Source organism: Pseudomyrmex gracilis, unplaced genomic scaffold (assembly GCF_002006095.1).
Source record: "Pseudomyrmex gracilis isolate BER0280 unplaced genomic scaffold, ASM200609v1 scaffold_135, whole genome shotgun sequence".
NCBI classification, from domain to species: Eukaryota; Metazoa; Arthropoda; class Insecta; order Hymenoptera; family Formicidae; genus Pseudomyrmex; species Pseudomyrmex gracilis.
In genome coordinates this window covers 287,111-308,671 of record NW_018020719.1, presented here as the reverse complement: position 1 = coordinate 308,671, position 21,561 = coordinate 287,111, and the positions used below count along the sequence as shown (strand labels likewise).

At 43.4% G+C, this 21,561-nt stretch overlaps 1 protein-coding gene across 1 annotated transcript in view; it reads right to left on the bottom strand.

The window, feature by feature from the left end:
- Position 1: 1 nt before the first annotated feature.
- LOC109856804 overlaps positions 2-21,561 on the bottom strand; it is a gene marked incomplete at its 3' end in the record, with an annotated part of 54,037 nt that continues 32,477 nt past the window's right edge. Inside the window, exons 5-21 of the mRNA XM_020432472.1 lie at positions 20,981-21,379; positions 20,162-20,392; positions 16,547-16,714; positions 15,108-15,365; positions 13,999-14,109; positions 13,654-13,878; positions 13,385-13,547; positions 12,072-12,762; positions 9,973-11,951; positions 9,501-9,789; positions 5,540-5,746; positions 5,050-5,388; positions 4,519-4,923; positions 2,483-2,711; positions 1,894-2,320; positions 628-1,280; positions 2-534 (exon numbers count right to left, since the gene is read on the bottom strand). Of these exons, the coding sequence (XP_020288061.1) occupies positions 2-534; positions 628-1,280; positions 1,894-2,320; positions 2,483-2,711; positions 4,519-4,923; positions 5,050-5,388; positions 5,540-5,746; positions 9,501-9,789; positions 9,973-11,951; positions 12,072-12,762; positions 13,385-13,547; positions 13,654-13,878; positions 13,999-14,109; positions 15,108-15,365; positions 16,547-16,714; positions 20,162-20,392; positions 20,981-21,379 (7,307 nt within the window). The remainder of the gene's footprint in view (positions 535-627; positions 1,281-1,893; positions 2,321-2,482; positions 2,712-4,518; positions 4,924-5,049; positions 5,389-5,539; positions 5,747-9,500; positions 9,790-9,972; positions 11,952-12,071; positions 12,763-13,384; positions 13,548-13,653; positions 13,879-13,998; positions 14,110-15,107; positions 15,366-16,546; positions 16,715-20,161; positions 20,393-20,980; positions 21,380-21,561) is intronic.

Genomic DNA, 21,561 nt, shown 5'->3' with positions numbered 1-21,561 from the left:
CCGGAATGGTCAGTTTGCAGGGTTGATCCAGTTCTTCGGGACGGTAAAACCAGTTTGATTTGACTTTCATCTGCGATTTGTGATTCGACCACAGTTTTACGATTTTGCCGATGTAGGGTTTCTCGTTTCGATAGAGGCAGTAAAACGACACGCTGTCGCCTACGCTTATCATCTCTCTGCCGCGTCTTATCGAGGCGAAGTATTGATTCGCTCCGGATGTGCGAGTCGGATTTTCCCACTTCCAGATGAGTTTGTCAGGTAACATCGAGGCTATCTTGCTGTTGGATTCGGGTACAGACGAAGTTTCGGAAGTGTTGTTCGACGAAGTGTTCGAACCGCGATCCATCGTTGATTGATTTATCGAGACGGAACTCGTTTCCGCGGTTCCCTCGTTAACCCGAACAACAGTTCCCGACGGTTTCGCAATTTCCGTTGAAGCTTGAACGTGATCCTGAACGAGATCTGATGATTTTTCCTGCATTTTCACGTCTTCTTGGATCTGAATTTCTTCCGAAGAATTGGTAGACGAAGAACCTGTTGAAATATCAGAAAAAGTTGAAGAACAACAGAAGAATCAAAACCAAACTGTATTTTTATCGAAGAACTAAGAAAAAGAACTGAATTTACCCGAAAAAGTACCGGAAGAATGATCAAATGTGGTATTAAATGTTTGATCGTTTGTGCTATCAGAAGAAGATTGGTCCGCCAAGTAATCATTTCCGGAGGAAGAACTGCCGCCAGAAAGGTCTTCATTTTTTGACGAAATTTTCATTTGGTCGTTTTTGTTTTCCTGAATATTTTCTGACGACTTTTCTCTTCTTGTCAATGATTCGCCTCTGTTCTCCGTATTAACTTGAACTTCCTCCCTGGGGGGGAGAACGACCCACCGCGGGGCGAGTTTAAACGATTTTTGACATTCCGATTGGGTCTGGTTGTCATCTTGAATATCTTCCGATTCGTCCTTCGCTTCTTCGCTTATAGTCGTCGTCGATCTTGAATCTTCGACACATTTTTGCGTCGCGTCCTCTCGATCGTCTTCTTCCATTGATTTTTCAGACTCCGTCCAATTCTCTTTCACGTTCTCGCAAACGAATTGCGACGATTCCCTGTCATCCGTTTGAACATCGTCGTCCATTTGAACATCGTCCTCTTGAACGTGTTCCGACAATTCTTCCGACTCCTCGGACGACGTTTTTTCCTCGGAAAAACTATTGCTCGCATCTTGCAACGCTTCCTTCATTTCTTCCGCGTTCCTTTGCTCCATGGTGCTTTCCTCATTGCTAAAAAAAAAAAAACAACATTTGAATATTTGTATCGGAGAAATTAAATAGCAATAAGAAATTGTTAAACATCTCGCGACGCACATATAAGAGACCGTTTACGTGCACCGAAAAAATTATATTCTCGTAAGTAGAAGATTTTATACTTAAAAAATCTTCTTAACCCTTCTTTGCATGATGATGGAAATTTTAATTATAACATTTAGTGAAGAAAAAAAGGTACTCAAAAACTGTAAACTAAATGTGACAAAAAAAAAAAAAAAAAAAAAAAAAAAAAAAAAAAAAAATCATGCAAAGAAGGGTTAAAGATTTTAGATGATGTTCTTCTGAAATAAAGAATATATTCTTTATTTAAGAATATATTCTTAATATTAAGGAATATAGTCTTTTTTGATAGTGAGATATATATGTTTTTCTATAGAGGCTTTTTATATTCTAATCAGTATATATTCTTATCAATATTACTATTTAGAGGATTTTCCTCTTAAAATAAGGAACTCTTCTTGGCGCCTATTTTAGTATAAAATATACTTAAAGTAAGTGGGATATTCTCAAAACAAGAATACAATTTTTTCGGTGTGTATAACACACACACACACACACACACACATACCTCACGTTACCGACGTCGCCCGAGCTGTCGGTGTGATGTCTGTGCTTGTGCTTTCGGTGTTTCTTGTGCTTGTGCTTGCGGTGCTCCTTGCACAATCTGCGCTTCCTGTGCTTTTTCTTTCCATCTATAGTTTCGAGCAATTTCTTCTTCTTTATTTTCTTATTGTGTTTTTCTTTACGACTATCTATCGCGCACGTATTCGTTTCGTCGATCACTTCCGCGCGTTGCATATTATTCGGCGACTGTTGCACATTGGGCGTGTACGACGTCGAAAACGTGGTGTTGGTGGGTATCAAGCTCTGGGACGTGATGTTACAACCCTCTTTCGGCACGACCATCTGACTGTTTGCGGAACGCTTGTCTTCCGAAGAACAGGAGGTTTGCCGTCGTCGTTTGCCCAACGAGAGAAGCGGATTCGGATCGTATTCTGCGTCAAACATAAAACAACAACGATAACAATTAAAAAGTAAATCTCGGTTTTACGGTTTGTTGTTGTGTGTAAACTGGAACCTTTTTTTTTTTTTTTTTCTGTTTTGTTTTTACGGTAGAGAAGAAAGTATCACCGCACCGTGGAGTAGAGGATACGTACCTACAACAGGATAATTGGGATGAAGCAGTCTGATGTCGTCTAAACTGATTCTCCCGCTGTCTCCGTCGTCAAATTCCACGGTAACGAACTTCTCGTCGAGCTCCGGATCGGGTTCCAAGGGCTCAACCGAAGTTCCCGGATATAAACACCGATATTGTTGACTCCAATAAGCGCAAAGTCTGGTTCCAGGTGGCAGCTCTTTCGTCGAACTCGGACACACTTCTACAATCTGTGCGATCAAAACGAAACAATTATGTCAAACAAAATTTGTTTATAATTTTATCAAAATTTTCACAAAATCATCAATTTAACACTAACTCGTTAGGATGTAGATACTTTCTCCGTCAACAAAAACGTGACGAATGTAAATGATACGGTCTCGCTTCTTCGACAAGTTCGATAAAAACAATGTTTTGACGTCTCACACATAAACACATACATTCTCTAAGTCGACTCTCGTCGACTCTCTGTAGCTACGTTAATAAACTCACAGACTCTCGCACCGCGCGTACTTATGACGAATCAATTCCACGTTAAGTATTTTTAATCAATATATTCGAACGACTTTGAACTTCGGCAATTTTTACTTTACAACAACTTTTTTTCACTTTAGATCACCGGCATTTTTTTTTTTTTTTTTTTTTATTATTAAAACGTGGTATTTTTTTTCGCTATATTTGTCGCACAAATTGAGTTTGTTACATTGCGCGGTGCGCCCTGAGTTTCATCCGGTTGGCGCCAAACCGGCGGGGGAAGGGAAGTAAAAATAAAATTGCCTAATTTTGAAAAATACTGTTTTTCTCTAGAGAGATAGATATCATATCGCTGATTATATGAAGTAATTTTTTTTTTGCGAATGTTTCAATAGCATTATTACCAAGCTAATCGTGTGTAAATAAATTTCGCATCTCGTATTACGGCGAATTCAAAAGCTAAATTACACCATCCAACGACATAATTTAGATAATAATTTGGATAATAAGAGCCGTACGCGCTGGATGTTGTTGTGGAAATATGTGTATATATATATGTGTGTGTGTGTGTGTGTGTGCGTATTCACGTGTAAATCTTACACGGCACGGAAGGCCGGAGATTCCAGGTTCGACTCCTGGCCGAGATGTTTTTCTCCGCAATATTTTAAAATTAGTTAGGGCGATAAAACCGGGGTCTCTCTCATATATGTGATGCAAATATAGCGTCCTGTACGAACTTAAGAGAAGTGAAATTTCAATTCAGAAACTCACGTGTAAGACTTACACGTAAAAAAAAAAAAAAAAAAATACACATATTTCCGCAACAACATCCAGCGTACCGGCTCTTATTACCTCTTATTTGTATATTTTTCGCGTTTAGAAACCCCTCAGAGCCTAAGATTCTTTATTAACGTATTCAGATTTTCCACATATTTTTTCTCGCAAATCAAAGTCGGATGAAAGAGAACTTGTTTCTCTGAAAATACGGTATAATTAGCGTCCCAATAGCGATGAGCCACGCGGCGTCATGCCGGCAGTCTGAACACCGAAAAAATTATATTCTCGTAAGTAGAAGATTTTATACTTAAAAAATCTTCTTAAAGATTTTAGATGATATTCTTCTGAAATTAAGAATATATTCTTTATTTAAGAATATATTCTTTATTTAAGAATATATTCTTTTTCGATAGTGAGATATATATGTTTTTCTATAGAGGCTTTTTATATTCTAATCAGTATATAATCTTATCAATATTACTGTGTTTAGAGGATTTTCCTCTTAAAATAAGAATTTCTTCTTGGCGCCTATTTTAGTATAAAATATACTTAAAGTAAGTGGGATATCCTCAAAACAGGAATACAATTTTTTCGGTGAAGGTTAAAGCGTCAAATTTTTGCGATATGCTGACTTAAAAAAAAAAAAAAAAAAAAAAAAATTTAGGTTTTTGCGTAACAGTTAAATTTTACACGCAATACTACCAAAAAATGTAATTAGTAAATTAAATGAATTAATCATACAAGAGATTGTTTTTACATGTTACAAGACACTTGGTTATAGTTTACCGCGTCTTTTAAAATCTCTTCTCGGGAGTGAATGTGCGGTCGGTTGCCGCGCTCGCCGTCCAGAGTAATTGCGTAAACGTCGGGCGCCTGAACGGCGCTTAGCCTGCCCGCGTAGAAGAGGCCGCCCATCGCCATGAGAACCCGAAGCTGATCGATGGCCAGATGCGCGGACGTCAACTTGCATCGGTTGACAACGCTCTCGTTTCTCGCCGCTGCGGCCGCGGCCGCCTTTTTCGCGCACTGTTTGCACTCGAGGGATTTGCGCCTCTTCGAATCCTTTCGCTCGCGACTCGGCGATTGCGACGAGCTCGACTTGCGTTTCTTCTTCTTCGATTTCTCGTGCCGCGATCTCTCCGCCGGATCCTTTTCCGCCTGTTGCTCCGGCGACTTTGCCGGCGGTGTCTCCTAACACGCGAGTGAGAAATTTTTTTAGAATTCGAATGTACATACGCACTATTTTTTGTTGTTGTAAATGTCAGCGTTGAGAGATATAAGAAAAGAGAAAATTAAGATCAGACACCATATGTATACCTTCGCGGGTTTCTGAACGGCGGGTTCGTCCGAGCACGGAATGCTAGCGCACGATGCCGCGTCGTTCTCGTCGTCCTTCCAATTTTTTATCTTCACCTCCGCCTTGAGTTTCGGTTTTATTTTATTACCGCTGTGCTTCTCGAGCTTCACTTCTTGACTCAATTTCGCCTTCTCGGCGATAATCGAGCTGATTACGTTTTTGTTATGCAAAGACGTCTGTTTAGCCGGTTTCGCTTTCATTTTCGTGACTTTTTGCACCTTAGACTGCGTCTTCGGGGCGGAAGACAATCCGGATTTGAAAGGCAACGGAGTGTAACCGGTTTTGTTGTTGATGTATTGCTGAAAATTTTAAGAAACATATAAATCACACATGAAGCTTCGACGAGCAAAAAATTCCAGCCGAGCGCGGTTTTCGATTGTTATTTGGCATTTCTGCGAATTCGAAGCAAAATTTTTTCTTCGAGAGAAAAAGCATCATCAGACCCGATACCTTTGACTGTAGATGTCTGTTCTTCGACGATAACACATAACCCACCAGGGAACTTTTGCTTTTGGGTTTTTTCGCAACAATCGTCTCGGTCAAATGTCTGACACCTCCCGAGGTGCACGTGAGCTTCCTCGGTCGGCCCACTTTCCTCTTCTTGGAAGCGGAAGTCGAGTTGACGGTGGGCGCTGGCGACGACGTGTCGTAATTCGACTGAAAAGAAAATATTCCCGTTTTGCATTGTTAGTCTAAAATGTTTTTGCGTATATAGGAAGAATTCTCTACCGGTGCTTTTTGCATTAACATAACAATAAACACCGGTAGAGATGTATAATTTGTGTATTGTTGTGTTTGTATAACAAAAAACGATTCGACCCCGATTAGGTTTTTGGTCTTTTTCAATGTGTCAGGACTGTATAATCTATGAGAGTGAAATATATATAAGAGTCTGAACGTATAAGTGTTGGATCAATGAACAAATGAATTTGAAAAACCTCATGGCACGTACAGATTTACGTCAGATGAGGTCAAATGAGGTTTCATGTGCTTGTCGCATAAGCGTTAAGTGATTTCAGTGTAGTCTGGTAAATAAAATTAAGCGAGAACGGAAGAGGTAATAAAAAATAATAAAAAAACAAAGTGATCAAATCAAGAGGACAATAATAGAAACAAAAACAGACTTACTTGTGGCGTATAGAACTCACTCCATGAGAAACAAGGTGTAATGACCTCACGAACTTTACAATAGTTCGTGTAAGACTGAATCGAAAAACGTTGCGGTGTGATAAAACAAGTAGAAAACAAATAAATAAGGTTGATTGTAAATGGCATGGAAAACTCAATTGGCTGTTTTTTATTGATTATATATATATATATATATATATATATATATATATATAAGGGTAAATAGGATTTATCGAAAAGAGAGAGAGTGTAAATTTAGGCTGTTAGTCTGATTTTTTATATGTCAACATCTCGGATATTGTGCGTTTGTGGTAGGAAGATTCTGAATCAAGGATGGTGATGTTATTTCAATCACGATCATGCGAGAAGGATCCTATGGTCCTGCGATGACTGATTTTTGCGTTGAAGCTCTATGGATATGGTATTCATTGATTCTAGTTTGTAGCAATCTGCTGGTTTGACCAACCTTACGTGGCGTCGCACAATCAAGACATTGGATTCTGTATACAACATTGCCGTGAATGTTGTGTGGAAGAAGGATCCTTTTGGACTTTGACGAACTTGGTTTAGTTTAAGGAAGACATATGTAAGCTGTGTAAAAGTGATTGTTTCTGGGCGAGGAAGCTGTCGATTTTTCGCAAAAGTTTTTTATACATATGGTATCACAAACCAACGCGGAGGGTCGTCATTGCGTACCTGACTCGATAAGAATCCTCGTGCGTCATTATTTTTAAGAGAGTTATTATTTGAGTCCGCGTTTAAAAGTATCATAGATAAAGAAAGGTAATTGTTGTCAATCGATATTTTAAAAACTGCCTCAAAATTTTGTGAGCGAAACTGGGGGTGAGATAAGAAGAAAGACCTGTCGATCAGACCCACGACAACACCTCCGGTTGACGGGGTGGTTAGAATGAAAATTGAGATACTGACCAGAGAGAGAAAGTTGGTTTTTGTGATACCAATTGTGTGTAAGTTGATTATTAGATTTGATCATTGTAATGTCAATTTAAACTGTCATTTGAACCGACCTCCATAGTAAACTGTAGGCGAGGAGTAGGAGAAAGGAATTAAAAAATTTGTATTGTCGAATCAAGTCTTTTGGAGCTCCATTGGAGCTATGTCGTCAACATATTTTATTTTTCAGAAAGATGATTTAAAATTCAACAAGACGAGGGTTGAAGACTCTCGAGATCTTGCATCACTGGGTCAGCAAGGATAGGGGGAACAAAGGAGAGCACCTATGGGTGCTCCAAATATTTGTTTGTAAAAACGGTTGTTAAAAACAAAAAAAGGTCGAATTAAAAATAGTTTGCACGTAGTGCAAATAAAACATTCGTCTTTTTTAATAAATCTTAGAGTCAGACAGGATGAGGAGAAATTACACGAAATAAAAGCCGGTGTACCTCGAGGTAATGTATCGGGACCGGCGTTGTATCTTCTATTTGCGGCTGACCTCCCTAAAACGGAAGGCACAACGATTGATACTTTTGCTGATGACACAGTTATACTAGCAACACATGAAGAAGTCCAAAAATTGCATTCAAAAAAAAAAATTCAAAACAGTTTTGGACAACATAGATAGATGATCCAAGAATAAGCGGCGTATTATAAAATTAACGAAAAACAAAATCTAATTCGTGATACATTTGCAAACAAGCACGATACATGCCCAGCAGTTAGTTTAAATGGATTACCAATACCTGGAAGCTATACCGACGCGAGAATATTCTGGGTATGCATCTAAATAAAAATCTAAATTAGAAAACACACACATGTTTCCCCGATAGCCAAATAAATAGCAGTATATATGCCAGCAGTATATGCACGCAGGTTTATGATCAGCACTTTGCAGCAGATTTCACTCAGCTGTGTGTCATCATAGTGAGTGAATTATGTAGGCGCTATATGTAAAGAAAATACAATACAGCAAAAAATATAGAAATAAATGAAGAATGAAATGACAATAGCACGTTATGCTTCAAATCTGCTACATTTTTTTGAGCAAGTTCTGCTTGATTGATGGAATAAAAATTTGCGTCGCGGCATGACACATTTATATTTTCTGTTTTTTTTCTGGTGTTCTGTCGACAGTAGTTGAAATAACAGATTAATGTTTGAATGCTGGCTACATTTTGTTGATGGCATAATGTGTTATTGCACACTTTGCAAAATATGCTCATTCAATTCTTGGTTATCTTGGGTTTAATAAACGCAAGCAATTAGGTCTCAAACTCATGAAGCTTTATTGGCTTATAGAAAACGCAAATCCCAACTAAACAGCAAAATACTTATTAACAAAAGTATATTAACCCTTAACATGCACACTTCATAGGAATCACATAGCCTGCACACGGGGTATGGTCTACCCCAGTCGCAAAAATGATCATCAAATTCACTGAAATTATTATGATAACTTGAAAACAATTTATATACACTATTTGAAGCATCTATAAAAAGACGTCATAGTTTTTTTAATGATTTTTCAATTTTAAGTTAGTGAAAAAAATTTCCTTAAAAAAAAACGATTTACGTAGCTCTGTCTTCGTGCAAAAATGCCTGGGGTAGATTCCACCCCACAGTGCAGGTTAAGGGGTTAAAACCGGTTTGGACTTATGGAATCCAACTTTGGAGTCCGCCGCTGCAGACTCCAACAAAAAAAATTACTCCAGAGATTTTAAAATAAAATGTTAAAAATGTTAATGAAATGACCCATGGTACTTATCCAACGAGATCTTACACAAAGATCTAGGAATTTTGTCTGTGAAAGAAAAGATAAGGCAATAGCCTATAAATCACGGCTGCGAAAGCCGTCCAAACAATCTAGTCAAGAATCTAGTTAATCATATAGTGGTATCAAACCGAAGCGAAGATACACGTATTGTAAAATGTCCCGGTGCGACTGAGATCGCAATATCAGTAGAAGTTAAATAAAAAATTAAATAAAAAATAAACCTGTGTGATTTTGAATTAAATGCCATCTTTTTTTGATGCCGTCGAGTGCAAGATCTAACGATATGACGCCCAAAAGAGATTAAGATCATATGAATTTCCGAAGGTTACTTCAACAATTATTTTAGAAAGGTGGAAGCTATTTTTAACAAAACTGACAGGGGCGGGGGGATAATAAGGTTTTAAAAATGATTTTATGAAGATATAAAGGGGTTAAATTGGGGCTGGGTTGTGTAAATGGTTATGATACTTTTTTTATGTATATTCCAATCTTAAAACTTCAAAATGCGTAAATTAAAAGATATCGAAAGATCGATACGCGATGGATACGTACCGTTCTTGCACTTTTCTCCTCGTCCTCCGTTACCGCTTTAGCGACAACAGATGGTACCGCTGATGACAGCGGCACCGATATCGGGATGCTGGGTATGCTATCCAGCAGTTTTATGTGACTTCTGGGCTCGCCGATCTTAACGAGATTCACGTTGCACTTGGGCAACAAAGTCGAAATTACCGGCGGCGATGTGCCGTTAGGTGATCCCGGCGATCCCGGTGGTGATTTTTGAATTGGGGAGCTCATGAGATCCAACGTAGGTGGCGACGACAACGTTCCGTAGTCAGAACTGAAAAATTAACACAAGAAACAAAAAAACAATTACAAGACGATGTCGTTTACATATAGTCCCAGTTTTAAAAATAGTTGATATTTTTGTTTTTTTGTTTTTTAAATGAAAAATTATTACCGGGTAAAAAGATATTACAAGCTTTGCTTTTACACAATTGTGATTTTGATTTTTGACACTCACCACGTAGAGGAATGGCTTTTTTTTCGCGGTCTGCCCGGGGTTTTCTTTTCGTCTTTCTTGGGCAAAATCAATTTGGAAAGTTCCTTCTGCTTCTCCCTGTACTGTCTTTGAATGTCGGCCATTTTCACCCGCATGTCCAGTTCCGTGGCGTTCATGTTCGGCCAGTCGTCCTCGTTGTCGCGATTTCCTTTCTTCGCCGCGAACTTCTTCGCCTCCGACTTCGTCCACGTGTTGTTCTTGCAATCGTGAACGTCTCTCGCGTCCTTTTCTCCGACGGACGTTCTTCGTTTCTCGGTTTCGCCGTTAACCGGCTGTCTGAAGGAGATCTTCGATTTTGGAGTCTCGTTCTCCGAATCCGATAGATTGTTCTCTTCAGCGACATCGTTGTAACGCGCGTCGTTATCTTGCAAATCGTTTGTTTCGTTCGTTTTCGCACCACGTTGTTTGTGTTGTTGAGAATTGAAACCTTCCGACGCGACGAATCTTTCGTCGGAAACGTCATTAGCTTCGTTCGCGGAAAAATCAACGACGCGTTTAATATTCTTCTCTTTCTGCGGAAGATCGTTCTTCTGATATTCATCAACAGCGTCATCCGCGTCTCCGTCTTCGATACTCTCCTCGTGATAATTGGACGACGCAACTTCTTCGTCGTCAAGTTTGATTCGTTTGGAATAATGATTTTCGCTATCAAGGTACTTCCTCTTGTTTCCATCCTTCTCGGAAGGATGACCTCTGCCCAGATTCAGCAGCAATCTACCAGCCTGGGAGATCTCCTCCGAACTGTCGATGTTCAATTTTCGGGGAACCTTGTCGCCCACTTCCATAATTTGTTCCGCGAGAGCGCAGAGCAGACCGAGACCGACGTTGTTGTTGTTATTCTCACTCTGTGACTGACCGATTAAGTTTTTCTTCACGGGCGACTCTTCGTCCACGTCCATCTGCGAGTGTTCCGACTGGCCGATCCGCTGCTCCAACTGCTCGATGCTGTTCGACAGCAACTCGAGACCGCTCACGTCGATCGCTGGCTTTTGCTTCTGAATTCTGGCTGACTTCGTCGTCATTTCTGATAACGCGTCCTCGTCGAGTTTACGAGCCGCGTTCTTCTCTATCAGATGCACCTCGCAACGCCAAACGGTCTTTGGCTTAACGTAAGCGGTAACGTCGCACAGATTCCTCTCGTTCTTCTCGTACAGAGTTTTGTTCTCGAACGTCTTGATGTTGTTGTTGTTGCTCCTGCTGTCGTTGTTGTTGTCGCTGACCAGACACTCGCCGGACGTGTCGCACTTGCTGCCACCCAGCGAGTGTCGGTCGTCTTCCGTCTGAGGTGAGTATCGTCCCGATCGATCCCGATTCTGTACCTGTTCCGACATTACGATCTGCTGCGAGGAAGAGACCTCGGCGTCGACGCCGTTCTCCATCGAATTCTGACACGATCTCAGAAAGTGCAGTTTCTTCGGTATCGTCTCGTAGTGTCTCCTCGAGATCGGTTTCTCATCGATCTTCTGGGTCGGGGGTAACGCGGCTTCCTGAAGCGCCGCCGCCGCGTTTTTCTTCAGCTTCTCGACCACGTTTTCGATTCCCGGATGATGCGACTTCTCGTGTCTCTTCGTCGTTTCTTGGGCCGACTTCTCGTGACTAGGCCTGCCGGATCTCTCGCTGGTTGACGTAGGCTCGCAATGAGACGACTCGTAGCACATGTCGTAGCAACTGTCGTCGGCTTCTTGCTTGATGACGACATGATGATGATCCATCTCCTGATCGTCGGCGTCTATGTTGGGCATGTCGAATGACTTAACTGTGATTTGCGGCCGCGTCTCGCCGTTCGCGATTATGATGTTTCGATTTTTGTCGCAGCTCTCGCAACTGGCCGTCGAATCGGCAGCGCTCGGTTTCGGCTCCTCGAAAGTCGAAGGTTCCGTTATCTTGGGACCTTGATGATAAACCTCAATATTTGAAGCGTTGATTCTCGACGACTCGATCTGAAATATAGAAAAATAAACAAGTGATAATAGAACACAAATTACATATATAAATATTTTCAAAATGAAACTTTCGTATTCGAAAATTGTTTTTTTTTTTTTTCGATCAAAGCTACTCACCTCTATTTTTTCAGGCGCGTTAGATTCCCGTACGACGTTCTCCTTGTCCTTGGAATAGCTGTCGCGACGATCGCCCACGTCTCTTCTCCTCGCGAAAAACTCCAGGTTCTCGTGAAAGCTATCGCAGTTCTCTTCGGTGATCTCGATTATTCTGGTGCCGGCTCTGCTCTTGCCGCATACCGGCGTCTTGTTGTTTTCTTTGCCGCACAGAACTTCCTCGTCAATTCGAGGAGCAGCGTCCTGCTCGATCGTCCTGATCGCGCTTCTCGCTTCCTTCGCCGAATATTTCGCGGAATCGGCCATGTTGATTATTGTGTTCTCCGCCTTGTCGACTTTCGCAACGATGCCGCACACGGTCGGATTCACCGTGGTCGTGGTCGTCGTGATTCTGACGACGTTGCAGATCCTCTCGGTCGGTTGCGGCGGCGGCGGCGGCGGCGGCGCCACGATCTCGAAATTCGCGGCGGTCAGATTCGCGCCCTGCGTCGCGGCGGCGGATCCCTGCGCAGCGATCTGGCAAGGACTCAGATTCTGTTCCTGCTTCACGATCGGTTCCTGCTTCTGCTCGTCCGCGTCATCGGGCGCGTCGGTTTGATTCGAGGCGTCCTGAACGCCGAACGACGACGGCTCGATCGTCGTAGGTACTTCCGGCGGTGGCGTGAGACACGAGACCGGCGACGTGGCCTTCGCGTGAAAAAGAAATTTTTTTTTTTTTTTTTTGGTATATTTCACGACATTTTAGAATCTTAAAAGAGAAACTTTAGTTCTTCGTGGCCCCAAAAAAAATTTCTCAAATTTTTTTCTTCGTGAATGCGCGAAGGAAACTCTCTTGGCCAGCGATCATCGGCGAAGATCGTTCGAAACTTCTTTGTTTTGCAAAGAACTCGCGCACGCGATAGCGGTGCTCTCTTTCGAGAGTAGGTAGGTTCTCGCAAAGGACATCGCGAGTGTGGGTATAGGTCGGTTAGAGATCCGTATGTTATTTTCTCACAGGCGAGAAAAAATCAAAAGAGAAAGATGTTCGAACAGAAGAGAACGTGTGGTTGGAAACACACACCAAGGGTGGGGGAGCGGCAGTAATTACGTCAAACGTCCGCAGAGGCGCGGTCCGGCCATTCGCATAATGTGGAAACGTTGTGGTACATTGTATTAATCATGGGCAAACCCCGATTTGCATCGCTATCTGCATAGATATTGCACCGGCCGGTCGGTCGGTCGGTCGGTCGCGCAATAATTCGCTCGCGCGCGCATACCGATCTTCGACACAAGCGCGCGGTGGTTCAAACTCTGGTGAAAGGTGAAACGTGTTACCTACCTGCGACCTACAGTGCGTCGTGGTGGGTTCGGCCTGGCTGATTTGCACCAGCGCCGGCGCCGGCGGGTAATAGTGGAGCGTGGTGACAAGAGCCGCGTCCGGCACCAAAGCCCCCGTCATGGACGTCATGGTCTGCAAAGCGGTCTTGGACGATTCGGACGCTACGAGTAAATTGGAGAGAGAGAGAGAGAAACATTATATATTTTAAGTAACTGCCAACGTTATGCGTACGTATTCCACCCCTCTGTCACTTATATAGTTACTTACTAATTATAGCGGTTGGACTGTTGTTGCATTCGGTCTCGATCTTAACTATCGGCAACGTGCTCTGTTGCTTCCGTTTGTTCTCGGTCAGCACCAATCGCGCGCCACCGATATCGCCCAAAACCTGTATCGAGGGCGGAGGAGGTGGCAAGAGGAACGGAGGCGGTGCGGCAACGTTACCGTTGTGATTTGGGTAATTCGGCCAGACCACGGCCTGCTGCATTTGTTCTGTTTGGGAAAGAAAAACAATGTGAAAACAATTTTTGACGCGTCAATTGAGAACGAACGATTCGACGTTGGGAAAGATAGTGCTCGGAATCTTATTTTTACAACGTTGTTACACGTTACCCGCAGCGTGAATAAGGAGGATGTGTCCGGTTGTTGGGTCGCGGACAACGTGGAATCCGCCCTGCAGTCCGGAATTCACTTGAGGAAAACCAACCGGATCCGTTGGCATCGCTGTAAGAGAGACATCACAATCTTCAATTCGCATCGTTCTTTCCGATTGCTTGATTGTATATTGTATTTGCGCGTTTTTACTGGGGAACAATTGTTTGATCTCGGAAAAAGGATCTGGCGGTAAAAGGTGTCGCAAAACATTGCCGTTTAAAGTTTGAAGAGTCGTGAAAAATTTAAGCGGATCTTCTCTATGTCGCGCGACTACCTGCGAATATATATTTTTCGTTCCTGTTCGAACGCTCAAATCAAATTAAATTAAACAGATGAAAACGTGTGAATGATTTACAACAGCGCGAAAATACACACGCAAGAGAAGATCTCGCCGGTGCGCGATGTGCGGTTCAGCGTTATTTGGATAAATGTCACTCGGTCAGCGGTGCAAGGGAGGCCACCGGCCAACGCCGAAGGGGTTGGGAATTCGATCCGAAATTGTATGGAGTCGCTCGTTAGCGTGTCCCCGGCTAATCCCTCCCGCGCGCGCGCGTCCAATGGATGCGCGCATTATACGTCACGAGAGATGGTAATTAATTTCAATTTTCGTGTTCATCGATGCGCGGTTTCGTTCAATCGTCAGAAATGAACTCGATGCGTGCAATTTTTTTGGTCGACTTTTTTTTTCAAACTCTCTCTCTCTTTCGTATCGAAAACGCAATAATTGGAAGATATTAGACACGCGTGGTACACATCAGCAGCGGCAAAGAACTCTGCCAACAAAAGCGCGTGCTTAAAGAGTTAAAAAGCCTCGTCGTTTATTTAGCATATCAATAGCCGCCGCGGCTGACAATGCCGAACAATAATTGTCCGGGACAACGGTGTTGACCGAACTCGATCGCTCGTAAACGGAGTCGTAACGACATAAAGACACAGTTCTTGTTTGGTCGCGGATTTTCGTTTATCTTCGGGTAGTTTAGTTTCTGAAAAGCTGGGATGGAGGGTGGTGTTGGTTGGTCGTTTGTTCAGTGTATATATTGCACCCTCTCCCAATTCGAATTACCCACCTGCGGCCGTTGCAGCCGGATACTGCCACAGCGTGGGCGGCCACGTAGCGGCGGTCGTGTCGCCCGCGGCCGCCGGCGCACCGCCGATGCTGCCCAGGGTGGAATTCAGGCTGGAATTCAGAGTGGAATTCAGGCTCAGAGAGGGCGCGAGCGCCCCGGAGGAAATAGCGGCGAGGTGGGCCGCACGATCCTCCCCTCCAGGCCCTCCGCAGTGCACCAGGGTGGTGCCGCCTACCGCCATGGCCGTTGCGTTGGTACCTACAAACGGACCCAGTCCTGTGCTTATCGGAATTTATTTCCACTTCGCTTACGGTGGTGCGAAGTGGTTTCGAAGAAGAGAAGGGAAGTTTTCAAGCCGGGCGCGTTCAAGAGGAATCGGCTCTTCAATTTACGAAGCGAATCCGCCTCGCGCATCACCTCGGGATTTTACATCGGATCGTTATTAGAAGCGAGCAATTAGTGAGGTGAACATTGCGCGGCGCGGTGTTCAAAATTTGATGAATATTTGATCGGACGTTGGCACGACGGGGGCGCGTTTCGATCGGGTACGGCGTGTATTGCAAAATGTAAACGTAAACTCGGTTCACGAAACTCGGACATTTTTTCTATGGATATTTTAAGCGCAACATTACGCGATACATTACGCGTGTATCACGTCATTCGTAAAAAAGATAACTTCAACGAGTTAGCCACGCAAATAAAAACAAAAAAAAAAAAAAAAAAACGGGTTTAATCTGCGCGTGTCTGATGACTTCATCGCGTCGAGACGACGACGACGAGATTATCCTCTTCTTCCCATTAATCTAAAATTTTAGAGATTACCGATTAGTTTCCCAGTTGCTTGGGATCCTTGTATATACGCAACGCGATCCTTCCGCATCTGCTTCCGCCAATTGCGTCATTTTGCAAAAAAAAAAGGTGTGTATCGCACAACGGTACAAATAACAGCCTCAGGCTGCGGTAAAACGGGGCGGCGATATCCTTTCGCAATAAATTACGAGACGAGGAACAATACGGTAGTACGCCGGCAAAATCGCTCGATGTCGAAGACGAGATAAGCGCAAAACACGTACGAATTGGAAAGGGATCTCTCGTGCGATCGTTTTTTTTTTTTTTTTTTTTCCAAAGGTGTTCATGCACGACCAATGAATTTTTGATCGACTCTCCGAGCGAAACGCACAAGCGAAGCTCTCTTTTTCATTTTCGCTTTAGAATCGTCGGAGCCCGATGTGGCGCGCGATCGTCACGAGGATTGTTACCGCATAATTGAACGTCATTTTTATTATTAACGTATATTAATACATTTCACAAGCACTGGAACAACTTTCCGTGTGCTCGAGAGATGTGTTCTTGATTAATTGTCGTATTTCGCGATATTTGGAAAACGAAATTTTATCAATCCCGAGGGGAAAATCCTAGTGTTTAAAGAAGATACTCACCCAGACCGTCCGGTTGGAAGTGATGATAGCTCGTCGCGTGGTGCGATGTGTGATGACTTAAGGACACATTGCGCATTGACGTCGAGGTCTCCTGGTGCTGCAATCGTTGTCTCGCTACAGCGATGCCAACCGGTATGCCACCGGCAGCAGCGTTCGAGACCACTATTCCTGAAAACGATCGACGAATATCGCACGTGAGTCGTTATAAAAAAAAAAAAACAAGCTTCTAGGGTATCAAAGAAACAAAAATTCGTAAACTTCAACGCAATCGGAAGAAACGAAGAAGAGTACGAAATTGATTGTGATTCTGGCGAATGTTTTATCAGCCCGGCGATTGGTTGCGGGTTAACTTCAAAATTTCCAAATTGAATGAAAAGGAAGACCAACAATGGAATCCAACCAACACCGGTGTTGATGGCGCGTGATTGTAAGTGTTTGTCACGTTCAAAGATACAACCGCAAAAACGTTTCGAACATCAGAGACGCGGTCTTCATCAGGTGCCGGAGAGTCATAGATGTTGCAAATAAACGCCGGCCAGTTCTAACAGCCAAATGATGTGCGTTAGGGAGTTTTTGGACGTTGAGTCAACGAAGTCGTGAGAAATGTCAAATTAAAAGCACGACAACACACGCCAATCCCAGTAATCTTCCTTTTTATTCAATTCCGAATTTCTTATGTTTCTCTGCTCAGATAGCAGCGCAATTAGGGTAAAAGACCCAATTACTGTCACCTGTCCAATTACCGTCACCCTGAGCTATTTTGTTTAAAATATGAAATAAATCCTAAAAAGTTATGCATGAAAACAATCTAACATAGAATTTTAAGCGCAATTAATATAACAAAAAAAATCCAGCACTCAACGTTCGCGTCCCATTTCTTTCATTTTTGGGGGTGACGGTAATAGTTCTCGCATATCGTTCTTTTTCAATTATTAAATTTATGAATAAAAATAGAGATTTTGAGAAGCGGTATTATTTTGTTCCTTATATTAGAGACGTCGAATAATAACCAGATAAGAAGAAAAACACATGTTTTTGATAAATAAGTGGTAAAAACAATTCCCTAACGCCAGAGTTTATTATTCGGGTGACAGTTATTGGGTCTTTTACCCTAGCACATTTCACGGTTGGTGCGTCACATATGCAAATCAGTGGATGCAAAAAGTAAAACGTTTGATCCGAGAAAATCCAAAAGATCGTCCGAAAGAACATCCATAGCGGAATTGAACGTTTAAATGTCAAAGATACGCTCAACTCGTCGATTGTTACACGTATAAGGGATTATATATTGTTGCGCGCTGTTGCACATAGATTGTTGCGCATACAGAGAGCGTATATTTTTCACGTGTTTCAGAACATGTTCGAATTGGAAACGAGAACTGTTGTTCTCGCCAGTTCCGGTTGGATTTTCCAGTCGTCATTTTTTCTTTTTCAAAAAATTAAATCTAGTTAAAAAAAAAAAAACTTTGCTCCCGATGCGTCGCGTTGCGCATTTTATTATCGAAAAGCGTATACGTGTGTACGCTTCGATAACCAAAATTATCGCTAAGTTAGTTAAGTCGTTCCGATCTGCTTGCCCTTCCTCCCTCCTCCCCTCCCCCCGGGTTCACCTTCTCTCCACCTTCTCACGTTTTTCTCTAATGAGTCTCGCGGAACTTTTCTCGAGCGTGTGCGCTTGCTGAAACGCGCGCGACGATGATGCACGCGTCGCGCGCGTTTCATCGATGCACGCGGAAGTGCATTCATTTAAATCACCGTCCCGATCTCTTTCTCTCTCTCTCTCTCTCTCCTCGTTTCCCCTTGTGGTGCGTTTTCCTTTCGTCCCCGCGTGCCAAACCGCCTACTTTTTTTTTTATCCCGCGCCTTCGGCGACGCGGCACGGCGGCGGCGGCGGCGGTGGCGGCGGCGACGTTACGCTCGCATGACGTAACACGTGTGGGCACACCGCACGACACACGGGCACCCGGGTACGAGAAAACCGAGTGGCGTGCCAGCGACGCGGATGTGTCAGGACCGGGATCGGGGTAAGAGAGAGAAAGAGAGAGAGAGAGAGAGAGAGAGAGGGTCGAGACTCTTTCGAACCACGCCTTGTGTTTGCGTCGCCATGCGTGCCACGCACCTCCTACTTTAACGAGACTGTCTGCCTGCCTCTCTGTGCCGTTCTCCTCTTTCTTCCTCTTTACCCTTGCGCGCCAACTCGCCTCGGCCTCTCCTCTCTCTTCGCTTCTTTCCTCTCACCGTCTCGCTCCAGAACCGACCGACCGGTCCTCTCTCGTCTCACATAATCACGTCTCTCTCTCTCTCTCTCTTACTGTCTTTCTCTCTTTTTCTCTCCCTCTCTCTCTTTCCCTCCTCTCTCTTTCTCTCTCTCTCTCTTTCTCTCTCGCTATCATGCTCTCGAGAGCTTCTCTTCTATATCGCGCGGTTATGCACGCTTGATCTTCCCTTGCTTCGCCCTCCCTCTGCGTTTCTCCCTCTCCCCTCTCCCATGAATTTGAGCGCCTATCAAAAAAAGCGTCGCACCGCCTTTCGTATTAGGCGAATCAGCATGACGAGTCCTCGTTTTCGGTCGGATGAAAAATGTGATTATGCTGATTAGAAACGTGTTTATCTTTTATCTCGAACGAGATCTTCCCATTCACGGCCTTTGCAAACTCGGCAAATGACGATTACTCATAAAGTTCATTAAAGAGAGACGTAATTATCTTAATTTGGAAAAATGTGTGTGTGTTTTTTTTTCTTTTTGTGTCTTCGACACGTAATTGCAACGTTATTTACGACGGATTTACATGATTTCTTTAAATAGTCGGCGGCGATTATTATTCGGTAAAGTTCGCGCAATCAAGAGATTTTTCGATAAAACAACTTCTCTCGCGCACATATCGTCGGTAAACTGCGCATTACCTCTATAATTGTGCGCGCTGAAAAAAATCTAATATTTCAAATACACACGTAAAACGACTTTTCTGAGAACCATTTACACATTGTGTCGGTTGAATTATAATGATTCTTTTTGCGCGATCGAGCAACCGCATATCGATACACATACCAAGAAACTATATATCTATTTTTTTTTCCTCATCTTATTGAGATGAATTTTATTGCAAAATGTGTTGCAAAGATTTGATTTGATTTTTGTTATTTGTTGAAAAATAAAAACAACAACTCCGTAACTGCTCTCCAAATTCTTCTGTCGCGCGCTTTTTACAAAAGACGACCGATTGGCAATTTTGATCCGCGCATCTGCCGCTAATAAATACACACAATCGTCGGATGTTCGCATTGCTACATACACGGAGATATGTTCGCGTCACACGAGCGAAACATCGTGTCGGACGCGTAAAACCTCGCGTTCAGACTCGCACACGTTACAGCGCGTACAGAAAATAATGCTACGACTTCCGATAATCCGAATGTCCGTCAGCCGTGTGCTGTTAATTAATTCGGATCACTGATGTTGAAACGTTTTATATATCGTATACATATATAAACGGTCAAACATCGATCGCGTTGGATGAATAATTAAATTTTTTTTTTCTTTCCGTGTTCAATTGTGTAAAATTTGTAAAATATAATCGTTCGACGGGGGTTCGAAAGGATTTTTCGACAACTCACCATTCTCAGACTTGGGTGGCACGGGTTCGATCTTGACGGAGGTGGCGGTGGCGTGAAGGGACGTGGAAACCTCCGCGACTTGACAGGGCACCGAGGCCAACGGTTCCCTCTTCACCGTCAACCCGGCGTTGCTATTGTTAGAACCGGTGTTGATGTCCTGCCCGTTCCAGGACGAGACGACGGGCAGTGTCCTGCTGCACCCCACGTCCGAATGCACCACCTTCGTCTTGCCTGCAATTTAATCGTCAGATCCAATTGCGTCGTTGTTATATACGCTTACGTACAGATTCAAAGTCAACAGGTCTCGTTTCGGTTTTCGATCTCTGAATCTACGGATGTTCGCGCGCGCGCGGCAATGGGAATAGGATTCGAGGATTTAAAATCCTAGAGTTTTTACCTTCGAGGATTTCATTATTGTTATCGGGGGGATAAGACTCGGGGAAAAATTTAACATCTCTAGCGAGAATCCAAACGAACTGACGGACCAGATCAGGAGCTTAACGCGCGTACAAGAAGATCCAAAGGCTATAAATCCGAAACTCTCTCCGGAGAATCGGAAAATGAAAAGAGCACAAAGAGAAAATTCGAAACATTTGAATTTCGAGAAACCAACAGCGGGGATAATCTAAATCCGAAGATCAATTCTCCGCGCTCAGTTCCGAGGTATCTAAAAATCGAGAGTACGAGAGAGGAAAAAACTACGTCTTGAGATAGTCGTCTTGTGGTATATTTTATGTAGCGCAAATCGCGGCTCTCTCTCTCGTTCGTGCGCGATTAATTGATTTCGCGGAGAAAAACAAGGAAGAACGGACGTCGTACCGTTGCTGTTCCTGCACAGACACGAGGTCCTGGTCGATTTGTTCTCCAGCTTTACCGGTTGGCCTTGACTGGGAAGGAAAGCCTCCCGTTTCTTCGTCGTGGCTGTTGGCTGAACGGTGGTCTGATTTGCGGTCGCCTGGTTGCCACCGCCACCGTGCACAACCACGTTGCCGGTCGCGCTGCTGGTGTTGGTCAGGCAAGAGGAACCGTTCATGGTGACGGCGCATCCTGTCGCCGATGCTGTCACCCCTATAGGCGATTGGTATTCCTGCAAGAGAACGCCGGTCGTCGGCACGACGCCGTTGGAGTTGGGCGACGAGAAGTTGTTAATGGTAAGCGTTGGCGTGCTCCCGGTCACCAGAGACAGTTGGGGCGAGAACGCGTTCTGATGAAGGCCACCTTTTGTGAAAAAGAAACACACAAGCAAAATTGCGCGTTTTAAATTTATTATTTATATTATATTTCTCATACGCGTAACACGCCCATCGCATGAGAGAATTTGCGTGCTGGTGCGCAAATGCGCGCTTTATGTATGTATATATATATATATTCTATATAAATTAATATTCCGCTTCAACGTC